The sequence below is a fragment of the Chlorocebus sabaeus genome, chromosome 20 (assembly GCF_047675955.1).
Source record: "Chlorocebus sabaeus isolate Y175 chromosome 20, mChlSab1.0.hap1, whole genome shotgun sequence".
Taxonomy (NCBI): Eukaryota; Metazoa; Chordata; class Mammalia; order Primates; family Cercopithecidae; genus Chlorocebus; species Chlorocebus sabaeus.
Genome location: NC_132923.1, coordinates 4625172 through 4643094, shown reverse-complemented (window position 1 = coordinate 4643094; position 17923 = coordinate 4625172). Strand labels below are relative to the sequence as shown.

The 17923-nt window shown below is 38.1% G+C and overlaps 1 protein-coding gene across 1 annotated transcript in view; it reads right to left on the bottom strand.

The window, feature by feature from the left end:
- Positions 1–17923, bottom strand: part of SPTA1 (spectrin alpha, erythrocytic 1) — a 75376-nt gene that overhangs the window by 36403 nt on the left and 21050 nt on the right. The window contains exons 17-27 of the mRNA XM_007976610.3: positions 16983–17226; positions 15553–15675; positions 11848–12065; positions 10921–11013; positions 8957–9094; positions 7617–7768; positions 6810–6996; positions 5617–5718; positions 4108–4199; positions 2742–2886; positions 1791–1972 (exon numbers count right to left, since the gene is read on the bottom strand). Coding sequence (XP_007974801.3) covers positions 1791–1972; positions 2742–2886; positions 4108–4199; positions 5617–5718; positions 6810–6996; positions 7617–7768; positions 8957–9094; positions 10921–11013; positions 11848–12065; positions 15553–15675; positions 16983–17226 — 1676 coding nt within the window. The remainder of the gene's footprint in view (positions 1–1790; positions 1973–2741; positions 2887–4107; positions 4200–5616; positions 5719–6809; positions 6997–7616; positions 7769–8956; positions 9095–10920; positions 11014–11847; positions 12066–15552; positions 15676–16982; positions 17227–17923) is intronic.

Here is a 17923-nt window from a genome sequence, read left to right as displayed (position 1 = left end):
TTTTTATTGTATTACTTAATGGTAACAATCCCTTGTATTTGAAAGCCTCTTCACTTTCATTACCTTTATCAATTCTTGCAGTAATCCTGCAGAGATTCTGGGAATTTTTTGTTTTCATTATGGAGATAAAGAGGTCAGCTTAGAAAAGATAATTAATTTGCCCATGTGATTTAACTAAAAGCAGACCTCTTCAATAGAACCCAGACCTCTGGAATCCTGGACTGTTATGTATTTCATTACTTCAGTTGGTTACTGTTCCTTTTAAGTGGTTTCTAGGGTTTGAAGATACATCTTATTATAGAGTCTCAAAGAAATCATGTCTTTCCTCTTACTTTTATTCTCAAGAGAATCTAGCACATATTTTGGCAAACATACACATACACACACAGGCCTCCACACTGTTGATTAAATCAAGGTCTAATTCCCTACCCTTTTAGTAGTCAGGAAGTTAGACAAGCAAAACTAAGGTCTATCTTCTTAAAAGGCAAATTTTAACCATGCATTAACTTTAAAGCATATATAATGAATAAATTAAGCATCTCATAAAGAACGTCATTACTCTTATTTGCTCAGTAGGAACCCTTAGCTCTAGGAAAAGAGAGGTCTCTTCTTTTGTAAATTCATTTATTGAAGCAACTAAGTTTTATTGGGTGCTTACTAAGTACCAAACATTGTGAAAAAGGCATATGTGTGCCTTCTAGGAATTCATACTTTAGGTTAAGAATGGAAAACAAAAAACAGAGCATAGGCACTAATAGCAATTAAAAAACAAAACTGAAAGCAAAAGTATCATATGGGGTAAAATAAGACATTAATGTTGCTCAGGGGCTGGGAACACTACTTTGAAATACTGAGGAGTACAGCTTCACAACGGGAAGGAAGCACCGTTGGAATGGGTGTGAGTGCTATGTATTTAAACTGTGTCAAAAACTATAGCTTTCCAGTGCGGAACTGAGGAGGGGATTTCCAAGAGGAACTACAGTCATTTGCCAAAATTTACCTCCTTTTTTCTTGAAAAGCATTGCATTGAGAGCTACAGCTTCCTGGACCCTCAACTCTAATGCTCCTCCCAGCGAACTGATGTGATGGAGTCGAACGTGGGAACTGTTCCACAAACTATATGTTTGTGAGGTGAATTTTGGATTGTGATAATGTCTAGACTTCAGTAAGATATTCACAATTCTCTGGAATTTGGTCCCAGTAGTTTTAAGTTTATCTCTTACTACTTCTCCTACCACCCAAACATGTTCTTATTCTTATTCTTCTTTTCTTATGATTATGTCTTTGTTTGCACAGTTCGGTCTACATGACTTGTTTTCTCTTCTGTTAAAATTTTGATTGATAAAGTATAATAAAATGTTACGTTATCTGCAGTGCATCATCTCTTCTACCCAACTGTGAATTCTCACTGCTGTTTGTTACAATGTGTGTTTTGGGCTTCATTATGTTCTATCATAGTTATCTGTATTCAACAGAATACTGAATACAGTAGAAGACTGAATACTACCGTCTCCTCAGTAGAACAAAACTCTAAAACCCCACAGCATAGTACTTTATATATAGTATACATTTACAGAAGCTTACTGAACTGGCCTAGATGGCTTCAGATTCTTTCAGACTTTGTATTTTATTGCTTCAAGTTTCAAACCTGAAATTTTTACACCTTGCAAGAGGTAAGACTTGAACATAGTGGTGCCCTCCAAACCCAGCAGTGAACAGCAACTGTACCCAGACCACTCCTAGACAGTCTACTTAGAGGCCAGACACGGACATTACCCACCCCACTCTACCTGGCCTTGCTGAGGAACAAGTAGAATTTCTGGGCCTCATTTAGGCTCTCCTTACGATCCTTTGTGCGCCCCTGCAGGTCTTCCCAGGCCTCATTCAGCTCCATTTTCTGTCTCTGCAGGTCCTCAGTGGCATCTGGATGGGACTCACTGAGTCGCTCTGCTGTCTCCCCCAATATGGTCACCTGGGGAGGTATAATAGCTCTGATAATCAGCCTAGATACACACCTGAATCTTAGCAAAAGGAGACTCCTAAGTCCCAGTATTCAGCTCCTCAAATAGACATCAGTGATGTATAAGTATGTCATAATACTTTATAAGATAATATCAACCTTTTAGTCCACATAACTCCCTAAGGTAGTTACAATCGGCATTACCATACTTCTTTTTAAAAATAAGAGGGTTGTGGGGAAGAGTGGTTACGTGACTCTGCTGGTTAGTGGCAACCTCAATTAGGAAACCCAAGGGTCTTGATTCTTCATGCGAGGAGCTTCTTTTTGTTCTGCATGATAATACCAAGCCTCTGAGTATATCTGGCAAGCTCCAGAGTACACTTTTGGGTTGAAACAGAATTAAACAACTCATTCAATTCCTTGCTAAGAAAAACATGCACCATGCTCAGGCATTGGCCTGATCATCCTGGATATGGACATTTGCTATTTCTCCTGAGCTACTGACCTCCACCTAGCTGCCACAAGGTCTGGTCACTTGTAATCTACCAAAGAGACAAGGGGATATAGGGTGCTCACTCAGACAGCAGGAGTTGAACAAGTTTTTCCCCATGTTAATGGTCATGGGGCATATCCTTTTCATGGTCTTGCCTTAGGGACAGTGTACAAAAACAAATATGAAACAAAAAGAAATATAAGAATAAGAGACCGAGAAAGAGAACCAAAGAAGAGGGCTAAATATAAAGTGGAAAATGTTGGAAAAGCTTTGAAGGACCTGTCTCACCTTATCTCCCAGGGGTACGAGGTCCCTTTCAAAGCCCTCATGCTGTCGCTGAAGAGCCTGAACACTGAATAGATCTGAGCCAGGGTCTGCAGCACTGAGGGCCTGGCACTTCTTCTCAATCTGCTCCTTCGTGTCATCTGCTTCTCTGGTATACAAGAGAGTAGAGAGTTCAAAAGGAAGGATATGTACCAGAGGCAGGCTAGCGGGGCTCACAAGAAAGTTGTCATCACTACCACTCACCACCCTCACACCCCCCATCCCCTACCCCCAACCCCCACCAATTATCATCATTCTTTTTATGTGCTAGAAACTTAGGCTCGTTTAATCTTCACAACTCCAAGAAGCATAGTTACTATTACCATTCCCATTATATAGATCAGAAAACTGAGGACTAAAGAGGATAAGTATTTTCTCAAGATTATATCACTGCTGAATGGCGGAGCCTAAGCTTGAACCAGGCCATCTGACGGCAGTCACATGCTTAACTATCATATTTCATAACTTTCTGTCTTAAGCGTTCTGAACACACAGACCTGTCTGAGTCTGTTTTTCCTTCCCTACATCATCAAAAATACATTTATACACAATGAAGGTGTTTGGTTTCTGTTTTGTTTGTTTGTTTACTTGTTTGTATGTGTCTTTGTGTTTCTTAGTTTGAAAATCAAACAAGAAAAATGTTGAATGAGCTGTTAGTCAATGTGATGTCTGTTGCCCTCTACTGTTGACTTCTAGTTCAGAAATGTAATTACTTAAACTTCTTGTTTCAACTTCAAGTTTCTTTCTTTCTGTTTTGATTTTAAAGACAGGGGTCTCACTCTGTTGCAATAGGCTGGAGTGCAATGGTGTGTTCAAGGCTCACTGCAGCCTCAGCCTCCTGGGCTCAAGTGATCCTCCCAGTCCAACCTCCCAAGTAGCTGGGACTGCAGGCCTGTGCCACCACACTGGGCTAATTTTTCATTTTTTATTTTTTTGTAGAGACAATGTCTTGCTTTGTTGCCCAGGTTGGTCTACAACTCTCGGCCTAAAGCAATCCTCCTGCCTCGGCCACCCAAAGTGCTGGGATTACAGTTATATGCCTTTGCACTCAGCCTAAGTTTTATTCATTTTCATGGAAACATATATAGACTACTAATTATGTTCCAAGGCCCAAGCTTAGGCATTAGAAAATTGAAGTTGGTTGTCTGGGACCATCCCATCTGCGAAGTGAGAATTATACTACTAAAAAGCCTCATTTTCTATTGGCACATTGTCTCCATCTCAGGAAGAAAGATTATATTAATATCTATGGTTCCGCCATAGTAATAGACTTAGAAGTTTTGTGAGTGGGTTGTAAAACAGCACTGCTTTTTAGAGTTAAAATTCTTACCTGTGAAACACCTCAACAGCATGGGCACTGCCCAGCAGTTGCCGCTGTTCATCTGCAAGCCTCTGCAAGGAACCCCAGCGGGCATTCAATTCCTAAAAGAGTCAAAAACATCAGACTTGAGATGGAGAACTAACTCACATGGCTCAGTGGTGTCTGAAGACAAGACAAGATTTAAATCATAATTGTTCTTATGTTATTTTCTTCAGAAATTGCATAGCTTTGCTCCTTTCTTGGACAGCTTGAGCTTGGGTCTCATTTTTGCCAGTGCCTCAGAGAAACTGATTTCTTCTGAAGTTGATGTTAGAGGGTGAAACCATCAACTCTGGAGTAGTAATCAGTGCTTACTGTTACAAAGACGACACAATAAACACCAAAAAAATGAGTGGAAAGTGTTACCTTGGTAGTTAGAAGTGATCACATTTCTCTAAGCAAATAATTCTGTATCCGGAATTGAATAAACCAGGTAGCCTCTTAAAGTCCTACTTTCTATAGGGGGTAAGTACATTGCTCCCCTTCATATTTCTTCTCCCTCATATCCCATAACAACCACTATAAAAACAGGCAGAAAACTCATCCCCACTGACTTATGGCAATCCAGAGAACTAACCGAACATTTATTAATGTTCATTAGATCTTTTATGGAATCACAGATCCAGATTTGAATCAGGTCAAGAATGGCCTCTCCTCTGTCTCTACTGACCTATATTCTCCTTCTTCAGCACATTGATCAGAACCTGTGTCTTCCAGTAAATTTTCTTAATCAACCTCTTCCCACTATCATAGCTTCTTTATCTGCATTTTCTTTGCATTCATGTAATTGAGTATCTCTTGTGTGTGTGACAGTGAAAGGGAGGTGAGTATGTGTTGTAATGTAAGAATTTTAGGTCAGTTCCAATGTACATATTCTAAAATTGCAATTCAAATTCAATTATATTATTGGGTGGACATGTAAGGAAAAAACTTTATGTTTAATTTGATATAGGCTGGTACAGAAGATTAAAAGGAGGTTTGGATATCATAATTTGGATATTGTGCTATCCAATGTTTGCTTTTCAGATATAGAAACTGAGGTTTTTAGAAATGAAGAGACTTGTCTGAGGACAGAGTCAGACAAGAATAGAGCTATGATGTAAATCTAATTTAACTAATGTCCAGTGTAATATTACCTAAACCTCCTAATACTGCCGCTTAAAGCTACATCTTAATTTCTGCTACCTATACTTTTGTCTCCTTTCCCACTCCATCCATGAAATGACAAATGTGAGGGCATGGAGGACACTCAATATATGTTAACAAATGAGCCTGCTTTAATTAAATTAATTTAGACAACAAAAATACAGGGATTTGGGGGGCTATTGTCTTTGGTCTTTCCTATAGCCAATGCCATACAGCTGTTACTTTCTGCATGATCTAGTGGATCTGCAGAATATAAAGTTCCATTCTGAAGTGAAATGAGGACTCCCAAAGCCCAACCTGGTAGTGAGGAGGAATGGAGGGAGCCTTAGTTACCTGCCGGATTTGAGCTCCTTCTGGTGTTAGAAGTCCTTCAAATAGTAGATCATCAGCTACTTTGTTGATATCCCTTAGCCGAGGCTCATTGGTCTTCAAATCCTGAATGGGAAAATTCATCCAAAGCAGTATAAATCCCCTCATCAAGAATCTACCATACTTACCTGTCCATCTCTGCCCCTACTTGGCTAAATAGCAAAACATTGCTGACATCACCTGTAATACACACCAAGCTCCTCTTCTCCAATCCACCACTGAGAAGAGTATCCTTAAAGATCTTGACACCTAGTGGCTATCCAAAACTTGTCAAGAGAACTATTATTTATCTGCGGTATGAAGCATAGCCATTTTTCTAGATTTCTTTAAATCTCCCCTGGGTTAAGTTATACCATTAGAGGGATTGATAACATAAAAAAAAAAAAAAAAAAAAAAAAAAAAAAAAAAAAGCTGTGTAACATCCTTTTCTACCAGTACAAACTCCAGCTTTATAGAATTTCTTTAACTGAGTCACTATCTGCCTGTATTATGAGATATTTATAAGAAACAGTTTTAGGGAGTTCGCTCTCTCTCTCTCTCTCTCTCTCTCTCTCTCTCCCCCCCCCTTGTGTGTGTGTGTGTGTGTGTGCGCGCGCGCGTGTGTGTGTGTGTGTTAAATCCCACGCGGAAGATATCAAAAGAAAAAGAAAGAAAAGAAAGAATGTACACTCACTGCTAGTTAAGATAATGGAAAAATATCTAATGGAAGAAAGAATGCTGAAAAGGTTTTAGGTAGGCAAAAAATTAGAAATTGTTTGTCAGGTCAGGTTCTTCCTTTTTCCACCCCAAACTCTGCCCCATAATTAAACTTTACACATGGTACAACAATACCTTATCCCAACCTGGGCATTGGAAACAAAGTATAGTATAGGGCAAGTTGTGAAGAATTCAAGAAGACCAGCACTCCAGGGAGGATTTTAGAGTGGCAGGCACTGAAGGCTGCAGTTAGGGTAACTAGTTTTCTCTGCATTTCCCTTCCAATTATTAACAACTACAATACCTAGAGGGAGATCTGAGCCACAGAACTGCCAACAGCTTTGGGGAGAATATATAACAAGTGCTAAATAAGTTAAAAGATCATGTAGGATAAGCTGTGGGATAAAAGGAAATGGTGGCAACCTTCAAAACGGTGTCTGGAGAAGGTTCCTGTTTCTCACCTTTTGGAACTCATCAAACTTTTTCTGCAGCTCCCAAACATCATCTAGTTCCACCCCAGTGTTTTCTGCCTTTTTCTCTTGAATCCATTCCAGCATGTCTCCTGCCTCATAGGCCAATAAAAATTCATTGTAACGTTGCAATAGACGACGTCTGCGTTCTTCTGCCCGATCCAAGAGGGAGCGGTATCTGGATGGAGAAGTGGGAAAAGTGGAATAAAAGAAGGAGAAAATACCGAAGACTAGAGGGTGAGTGACAAACAGAGAGAAAAAAGGAACAAAAATGAAGGGGAAAACAAATCAAAAGCAAAAGAACAGTAGAAGAGAGGAGGAAATAAAGATAGAAGGAAAACAGCGTTGGAGGCAAAAAGATAAACACATAGCATTGCATTTAAAAATAGTAAAAATGCCAGTGACCCAAGAGTATGACTGGCAGCATTCCTTGCCCGTTTCTTAAAAGTGACATTTTTACATGGTAACTGACAACTGGATATGAAAAACCTGGCGCAGTAAACGAAGTTCGTGTAGATGTCAGGAGACTTTAACTACCTTGAAACAATGTGGGGCAGGGAATCAGAAGAGCTCTGTGAAGTGTCTGACCTTAGGAAATTGATAGAATGATTCTGGGGTTGCCTTTCCTCAAAAAGAAACTGAAACATTTAAAGGATTCTAGGTTTACTTTCAGTTCTTAAAATCTTCAAATTTTCTGTGGCATCTCGAATCTAACAGATGCAGGGTCATGAGAAGAAATGTCTTCGGCCAAAAATGTCTGGCCAAGTACTGTTCAGTTCTCCAGGCTCCAGAACTTACTGGTTCTCAATTTGCTCCTGGCGCTGGGCGATGTTGCCTGGCTCTTCTCGTCGCCGCTGTGGGAGCATCGGGAACTCATCGTGGGCCAGTCTTTTGACATAGACAGCTGGGACAAAGCCCTGATGATCATCAGCTTCCACCTTCCACCAGTCCTGAAGGGAGAGCAGATCCCCACTGCTTCATTAATTCTTGGAAAAGCAACAAATGGGAGAGACTTCAATACTAAGTCTCTTGGCGCAGGCACAGGTTAATGGCAAAGATAAGCTAACCATGTCTAATGGGTAGCACATAATTTTCATATATGACCAAGAAATGAAATGAAGAATTGCATAGACAAGCCCCTGAAATCAAGTAATTTGATACATAACGTTAGACCCTTAACTTTGGAGAGGTTTTCAAACACCCAGGACGGCTCTTTTAATGATGGGGCACTTTGTTCATCAGGAATTTACAAAAACCACATGGATCCAGGTTCTAGCTGGACTTCTTGGCAGTGGAGCGTCTGTGTAGGGGGATATTGCACTAAAGTTTCTTCTCCCCTATTCTTTTTGCAGAGGTCTGAAAAATGTGAATTGCTCTGACATTCATATACCTGGGTGTTATTTTATTTTTTTATTTTTGAACTGTTGCTACATCTGCCAAAACTCTGAGGTTAATTTTGTCAAAAAATAATGAAGAGGCCTAGACAAAGAAAAAAGGGACTAGCACACATTATTGGATAAGGAAACATCTGCCGCTCCAAAAATTTACTTGTCTTTGGAATAACTATAGCCCAAACTATTTTCTTTTCTTCTTAAGAATTTTTGTAGATTAATTAGGTATCAGAGTATAAAAAATTACTTCAGTTTTTATGAAAAATATATTTAAAAATCTCAACCAGTATTTTATCATTGTTCTCCTAGGCACAAGATCCAAAGAAAATCAAGTTGACAAAAGCCTCATCTTTCAGTAGGCTCCATCTAACCCCAGACATTGTTATTTTATCACTAGAAATACTGGCACAGAAGAGGAACAAGCAAAGAGGAAAAAAGAAAGGGACAGCTTAGCCCTTTAAATACATTACAGAATTTTCACTCATACTTTCTATATCTTTGGGCTGATTATATAACTTCAACTCTTTATGATTTTAACTGTCACACTGGGATTTTAATTCCAAAAGAAATGTGTAGGATCCTGCGAAATATCTACAGGAAAAAATACTACTTAATCAGTTCTAGTTATTCAAGAAATAAAATAATAAAATAAACGTTGGATGGTAAAAATGTGAATATCTGGCAAGATTGGGAGAGATGGTTCTGAAAGAGCCACTTTTTGATGGAAACATTAGAAGGAAAAGTCACCTTATTGATGGAACTGAGCAGCGTTAAGACATCACCTTTCTTCATGGTGACCTCTCGGGGGCTGCGGGCCTGGAAGTCATATAAAGCCATGACCCTTTGTTCTCCAGCAGCTCCCTCCACTGGTGCAGCCTGTTGTTGCTGAACAAAAACAGGAAGCAGGTGTCAGTCACGCACTGCAAATATCTCCCTGTACAGCCTACCAGGGGTGAGCAGTCCTTTAGGCTTCCCAGGAGAAAAGAGCCTCTGGCTGGAACCTCTTACATGGCTGCAGAGATTAAAGTATGTGGTCTTCAGACTGTTCCATTCTGACACTTATCAGGGGACAGACAGGTTGGGAACTATAAACCCAAAGCAAGGAAGCAAATACATGATTTGTCAGAAACATATTAAATGCTCTAAGCCATCAGTTCTTAAAATGGGAGGAATACATTTTAAGAAGTGTACTCCCTTAAGAAGGTCCAAAAGGATTATACATATGAACATTTCAGAAAATTATTTGAGAAAGTGAAAGACCCGTTATCTGTCTTTCCCCTACAGGGAAAGGAGGTACACCTTTCCCCGTACCTCCACTGACAATTCTTCCCATTCCTTCTGGCCTTTAAGTTACTATGTCAAGAGCTCTGGACCTTCTGTTTGAGAGATGAGTGATCAATAGCACAGGAAAGGCCACAGAACTTTAAAAATTGAGAATATTAACTGAGATCATTAAAAATATCTTGTGTCTCTGTTTAGTAAGCAGTATGCATTCTAAGGTAGAATTTTCTCTGATTTTTACTTTCTGCCAATTTCATGTCTCTGAGAAATCAAGCAAAACATAAACCCTCTTCCTAAGGAATGACCCACCCCTTCCTCAAGTTGGAGTTGAATATGCACCTCCGCCGACAGAGCCCCCTGATTTCATCTCTTTTAGGTAACGTGTTTCCTCATACCACACAATGTATAAATCCATCTGTTCTTGTTTAGGCACCCACTGTGCAGAGCCTGGTGAAGGCACAGCATAAGAGGTCTGTAAATAACACTGATTTGACAGACTGAGTCTATGTCTTTTGTTTACTCTGAATATGTGGATTAGCAACCGCTCATTAGAAATAATTTCTTGAAGGTAAGAAGTGTGTCTCTTTTTTTCTACCACTGCCTACAGGAGACATTGTTACAACATTAATTTGATTCCAGTTCAATGAATCTTCATGACACCCCATTTTACCTTGTACCTGAGCCATTTCATATTCTCAACCAATTGCATCTTCCATTCTCACATTCTTAACCAACTGCATTTTCCACAAAACTTGATTGTTTTGTGCCTCAGTGCATTTGCTGTTATGGTTTATTGACTAGAAAAACTCTTATCCTCTTTCTCTGCACAGTAAACCACCCATCTGTTTTTCCTTAATAATTCAGATCAGGTGGTTTCCCTCAGCTACGAAAATTTTCCTATTTTCCAGTACTGTTATTTCAAGAGAACATAAGAGTCCTTTCTTTGAGACTTTTTGTCCTGTTCATACATCTGTTATATGCACTTACTGCTAAATGTCTGGCCTCCTAATAGGCTGTAATTTTCCTGCAAATCAGGATTTTTTTATTCATACTTGCATATAGTAGACATTTAATATGCTTTGGCATTAAAAGTTAAGGAATAAAAGGGAATAAAGAAGAAAGATAAGAAGGAGAGACATAAATGAAGAAAAGTAAGAAAGAAAGAGGGTAGAAATATAAAAGGAAGGAAAGAGGAAAGCCAAAAATACATCAGTGAAGACATGATACCATTTATCAAAAAGTTCTTTTGGATGAAGTCTCCTTTGCACTAAATTGTAGATGCTACAGTTCCTGCATACCAGAGTCATAGAACTTAATGTTTTCTTTGTCATTGTTTTTGGGTTGTAGAAAGTAAAAAATCAGCAATAAAGACAATTTCTTTTTCTCTGTGGTGGGAAGTGTGATTCCTGTCATCACTGAGTTAGTCTTACCTGGCAGGCGTCTGCCTGATTCTGTAGAGCTTTCATACTGTCTCCAAATGAATTGAGATCCAATAGAAAGGCCTCATGCTTCTTTAGGAGAGCCTGGATTTAATGATGGAAGATCATCAGAATGAATACAGGAGGAACACTATTATTTCAACTACTATTATTTTGGGTTATGCTTTTCGTCTTAAATCCCGGTAAAAGCTACTTTCCATCTATTATAAAGTTCTTTTTAACACTAAATTTGCAAGCATTAAGGAAATAGGAGTTAATAAATAAATTGTAATTTCAATATGTTTACTAAAATCAAAATTAACTCAAACTCGCAAAAGTATTTTTATCAACACAGATTATAGCTGAAAAGAGGATGCTGTTGATATTGTTACTTTATAAGATAAACATTAGTGTAACTTAAAATGTGCATACCAATTACTTCTAGTGCCAAAAGTTTGTGAAATACTATACCAGCTTCCTATAGGGCGATGAGCAAAACAAATAAATGGATAAAAAGTGTGATTATAACCTTTGAGGTTCTTCTTGCCCCACCATATCTCAACGCATCTGTCTAAATTTATTTTAATAAAGTAATTAAAGTGTCTATGTCTTAAAACCGTGATTAATTTATAAATGCTCAAGGTTACTCTGGAAAGTTTAGGATGGGATTATGATGATGACTCTGATCACACTTTTTTGATTTAGATAATCTCTAAAGAATGTATGAATCTCTATGAGATGAGAAAAATGTAGCATATCTTTGGTGATTCCTGTCAAATCTGAGGGAGTCTCAGCAGATGAAGGCCAAAGGTGATCACTCTGGAAGCCCCAAATAATCTGGCAGAATCTGTAGCTGTCCCACAACCTAAGCAAACCCTAAATTGACAATTTGGTTGCATTTGTTGAGGATTCACAATGTTAAACCCACCCCCACCTTACCCCAGCCGCTTCTTCATCAGCTCCATAGTTAGTATTGTCTACGATAGGCTCCTTCTCTCTGATCCATGTTTCTGCTTCATGCAGGTCAGCCAGGTACTGCTGGAACTGGACATTGGCTTCCAGATCATTTTGTCGCCTAGCAGCTCGAGCACGGAGAGACTCCATATTCTGATTCAAACTCTTGACCCTAGAGGCCACATCTTCTGCAGCAAAGTGTCCTATGGAGTAGTTATAGAAAAGGTGAGTATGATCCTCAGGAGTGGTTACCATTCTCTAATCCTTTTGGTACCTTGGAAAAGAGAAAGGAAGTGACAAAAATGGTACCTTATTTAGTCAACGTTATATTTTTCTCGAGTTACCTGGGAATTGAAATATCCTGAGTGAGATTAAGTAACAAAAGTTACTAATGGGAGATATGCATGTGGTGGTGAATGGGTTGGCATTATCTGACAAATACAGACTTGAAAACAGAATACTAATGTATGGGTGATGCTCAGAGTTCCAAAATCATGTCTTCTTTAGATGAAGCAGAAAAATCAGCTGATTTCCATTTCTTCCCATAAAGGAGTTATTATTATGAGAATTGCTCTTCCACCCTAAACAACTAGAAAACAGGAAAAGCTATAAGAGAAAATGATTTTCAGACAATGGATGGAGGACTGTGATTCCTGAGAGAAGGGAAATAAATGAGATATGTTCTATAATTGCCAAGCTTATGCCTCGGGAGGTTTCTGGGCTATAGGCCTGGGGAGCTAACCCAAATAGAACCACCAGTCACACTGAATTGAGGACACAGAGATCAACATTTGGGAAAGACAAGAGAACTAGGATTTGTGAGGTTGAGTGTTAAAGAGAAGGGTGTTACAGAGAGATAGAACTTATCAGAGAAGTTCCCTAGAGTATTTGTCTGATTACTCACACGCACACATGTATAAGGAAATCCTGGACGGTGAGAAAAGAGTGACTTAAAAGCAGTGGCCAAACAACTTCTAGGCCTCAATTAAGAATGAAAATAGTTAACATCACCACCCATCAAAGTGGAAAAAATATTGTAATACATGAGATAGGGTCCTCAGAAGAGTAATATATCAATACTATGCTCATCTCTAAATCAGTCCCTGAACAAAGGCTGCCCCAGGAGTACCATAACAAAACAGATCCAAGAAGCTCAACAACCACCGAGCTGAATAAACAAGGAAAACCCTATCGAGTAATCGCATAATCAAATTATTTAATACCAGTGATAAAGAGAATAGCTTTAAAACAGTTAGAGGGGGGAAAAAAGATATATTACATACAGAGGAGCAAAGATCATGATGACAACAGACATCTTATCAGAAGCTTGCAAAGTCAGAAGACAAGGCAGCACATCTTTAAAATACTGGAAGAAAGAAATTGTCAACTGAGAATTTTATATGTAGTTAAAATATATTTCAAAAAGGAAGGTAGAATGAAGACTTTTAGATGAACAAAAATCTAGAGAATTTATGGATAGAAGACCTGCAGTATAAGGAATGTTAGAGGAAGTTCTTCAAGCAGAAGAAAAATAATACAAATGAAAATATTAACCTAAATAAAGAAATTAAGAACACTGGAAATGGGAAATATGAGGGTGAGTTTTTTCTCATTTAATAATTTCATTCAAAACCAGTTGACTATCAAAGCAAAAATCATGACATTGAAATATAGGGTTTATAACATGTAAAAATATGTGACACCAATAGCACAAGGGTGAAAACAAAGGGAGATATCCATTTAAGAATCTTATATTAAACATGAAATGCATAATATTATTTGAAATTAGACTATGATAAATTAAAAATCTATATTTTAATTCCTAGAATAGTGGGCTCTCAAATTTGTGCTTTTGGGATCCCTTTACAATTTTAAAAATTATTAAGGATGCAAAAAATGTTTTGCTTATATAGTTAGACTCATTAATAGTTCTCATATCAGAAATCAAAACAAGAAGCTTTGAAAGAAAAGAATGTACAAGTATATACTCCATTAAACAGAATAGTGACATCATCACCCATCTGTAGGCTCTGGAAAACTCCATTCTGTGCTTATAAAAGGATAAGTCTGTAAAAGGAAATAATAGTCTTAGCACTACTATGAAAATATTTTAACTTTGTGAACCCACTAAAAGTGTGTCAGAGACCCCAAAAGGACTCCAAATCACAATGGCAAAATCACTGCACTATAAAAAACCACACACACACAAACACAAAACAGCAATTGTAGCTACTAAGCCAATTTGAAGATAAGATGGAATCACAATAAATACAAAATTGATCTAAAGGAGACATAAAGTGATAGATAAAAAGAAAAAATATAGCAACATGACAGATTTAAAATAAACCATATTGATAATTGCACTAAGTGTAAACTGTCTAAATATCACAATTAAGAAAGAAAAATTACCAGATTGAATAGAATAAAAACAAGGCCTGATTATATGCTATTTATAAGAATCCCACTTTAAATATAAGAAACAGAGTACAAGCAAAAACATGGAGAAATATGCAGCAAAAACTTATCAACAGATAGCGTATGTGGCTTTTATTAAAGTCACAGTGGGTAGGCTTCAGAACAAAGAAGCTCCGCCTCCCGGGTTTACGCCATTCTCCTGCCTCAGCCTCCCGAGTAGCTGGGACTACACATGCCCACCACCTCGCCCGGCTAGTTTTTTGTATTTTTTAGTAGAGACGGGGTATCACCGTGTTAGCCAGGATGGTCTGATCTCCTGACCTCGTGATCCACCCGTCTCGGCCTCCCAAAGTGCTGGGATTACAGGCTTGAGCCACCGCGCCCAGCCCAAAGATTGATATTTCATAATGTGAAGATTTAACTTCATCGAAAAGACATAACAATCCTAAATGTATATGCATGTAATAACAGAGCTTCAAAATATATGAAACAAAACCTGATAGAACCGAAAAGAGAAGACAAAATCCACAAGTATAGTTGAAGATTTAAAAAACAGGCGAATTTCTATAGTAACACAGATATTCCAAGTAAACATTTGTGGGTTTGAATCACTCAGTTGGGATCTGAAGTTTTGCTCAGCAAACTGAATTTTAACCTACACTTTTGAAAACTAGATATTGGTTGGCACCAATTGATTCTTCAGTCAATAGAGGGAAAATCCCAATGTAATCTGCATTGCATATGCCATACCTGGCTTATGAGGTTCAGAACTGAACATCATACTTAAGCACCAGGAATTTCTGAATTGGATGAAAAGAATGAACAGAGGCATTGAAACTATATGAAGTGAGAAACTAAAGAAATGGAACAGTTTACTATAAAAATAGGTCAGCACTGTATAACTAAGGTCTGCCTTCACAGATCTGGAAGCTCCCATATGTAAAAGAGACATGATTTAATTCACAGTGCTTTGTAAATTACATTCTGAATTCTGGAACTTCTACAGAGAAGCATATTAATGATTAGGGTAAAGACATTTTACTTTAATAATTTTTGTTTTACAAACAAATACTGGTTCACAGGATTGGAATATTCCTGTTATTGAAATATACAAACAAAACCATATGTCCATTTGTCAGAAATGTCAAAAGAGAATTAAGTGGGAAAATGGGTCAGATATTTTTAAATTCCCTTGAAACCCTAAGAGAATACAAACTTCTTCCCAGAGGTCTGGCCTGGTGATGTTTTGGCCAACTGAATCTCAATCATACATACCTTCCTCTACCATTTTGTTTCCCCTTTCTGTTATCACTTGAATGCGTGGTTCATGGCTGGCAATGTTCTCCAGGATGACTTTGTGCCTATTCAGAAGCTTTTTGGAGGCAATCAAGTCCTTTCCTGCAGGAGAAAGGAATTTCAAAGTTTGGGATTATCCTGGTTTATGGAAGCAGCATACCTCACTTTTTTAGAACTCTTGGACCCAGTGTTCTTCCCTTTGAAGTTCTAACCGTTGAGTGAGATTCTTTAAATTTTTATCATCTGTCTGAATTCACTCCACTTATCTTTGTTCTTCCCCTAGCCTCTTTTTATTAATAAATTTCAATTCACTATTATACAACAGATAATGAAAACATCACTATTTTTGTTGAAAGACAGGTAGGAAGGCAAGTAACTTCTTAGTTCAAATGTCCAATATTATGCACACAATTGTCTTTCAGCATATTGTGATGTACAAGGAAGGAACTTCTACTTGCTAATTTCTATGGACTTCAGAAAGTTTTTAAATCTTCTATGCGTAAGTTTTCTTACCATGAAAAAGGCACAGTGTAACTGGTTTGAAGATCTATTTTTAATCACTAGAAATAACTTACAAAAAGTGCCTCATTGACTGCATAGCATTAAGAAGCAAACAATAAATACTACTTACTATGAATTTCCTTCATCTTCTAAGATCCCGAAATCCTGCTGTCTGCTTTATCCTCCCTGTATCCTAACCATGCTTTATCTCTTTTCCCTCTAAACTTTCTTTCTTACTATTTCCCATTCAAAATATACTCTCTAGAAACTTTCTATGCCTTTCCAATAAGCCTCAGGCTTTTTTCTTCCAGGAAGTTTTCCCAGACTAACCCTTTCATTGCCCTCATTGTCCAGCCTTTCATAGATGTTTCCAAAATATGCATACTAAGTTGCACTGTATTTGCCTACACATTTTTCTGTGCCTCATTGTAAGTGTACTGGCTTTGACACTGGTGAACTAGCAGCTTCTGAAAGAAAGGACAATATGTGCTATATTTGCTACTTTTTAAAATTTTATTATTTTTATTTTGCTATTGTCAGAATAAAAAGCTCATATAATTTATAAGAAGGGGCCAACTACAACCTAAACGCAAACACTTAGTAACTCAGACATTAACCATGACTGTTCAAAGACCTTCACAGTTTTAGAGCAAGCAACAAAATGCTGAGCACTCTGGCTCTTCCCAGAGGCCCTAAATTCATGGCATTGCTCACGTCTAGTTTTAGGAGGTATATTTTTTAATATAATTTTAAAAAATCTTTTTATGAAGGACTGGACAAATTTTCATGAGTGTGAGAAGAAACAGCTAAGAGCAAGCTTTTTAGGCTCCAACTACTATACCTCAGATCTCTCAATCTATAGACTGTGGTCCTTTCCTAATGGTTCAGCCTGCTCAGGCTATACTAACCAAGGTAGGTGGAAGTCGCTGAGGGTTCAGTCTCTTGGATCCAGGCCTCCTCATCCTCTGTGTCTCTACAAATCAGCTGCAGATGGAGGAGGTCTAAGAGCTTCTTCTTTCGGGTGGCCAGTGGCTCTTTCAGAGCTTCAAATCGGCATACCAAGGACTCTTGCCTTGCCTGTATGTCCTTAGAATCAGGATGGCCTATTTTTTCAAAATATGCAGCCAGTTCCGTAAGGATATTCACCTGATCCTAAGGGAGAAATAGAATGAATGCCAAGAAATCCCATCATTTAGTAGGAAGTGATAGGAGGTTGTCATGGTGGAAACGGGGGCATGGGAAAATCAGTTCCCATATGCACTGTGTTCTGATCTCTAATTAAATCAGTGAAATGGAGTTGGAGGGGTTGCTACATTGAGGACCACCACATCAGGTGAGGGCTATTCATATGAAAGTAGCTCTCAAAATATAGTTTAGAAACATCAAAATCTTTATAGAATGCTTCAAGGAAATCAGAAAAATTAGAACTGCAGAGTTTGATGGTTTAAGAGTATTGAGAAACTGGGACCCAAGGAAAAGAGCTGGAAGTGTTTTTCTCTCTCAGTTCACCTTCTGTGTTCTTTCTTTCTCTTTAAAATGAGCTATAACTGCAAATAAATGGAAATTTCTCAGGCTTAAGTTTGTTGCATAGCAGAAACAATACCTATGAGACGAAATGTGATGTTATAAAAAATTCTCAGAAGTTCAGAAAGATAAATTGAACGGAATGCCTTGCCACCAGCTAGTTGTCCTCGTTTGAGCCATATCTGGGAAAGGAGGGATACAGAAATAAGATTTTGAAGGCTCTTCCCAGAAATAAAATTTTAGTTGTGTACCTATATGGTGAAATAGATACAATACGTACATTACATTTTTATTAGTGAGGTAAACTATACGTGGCCTGGCAGAC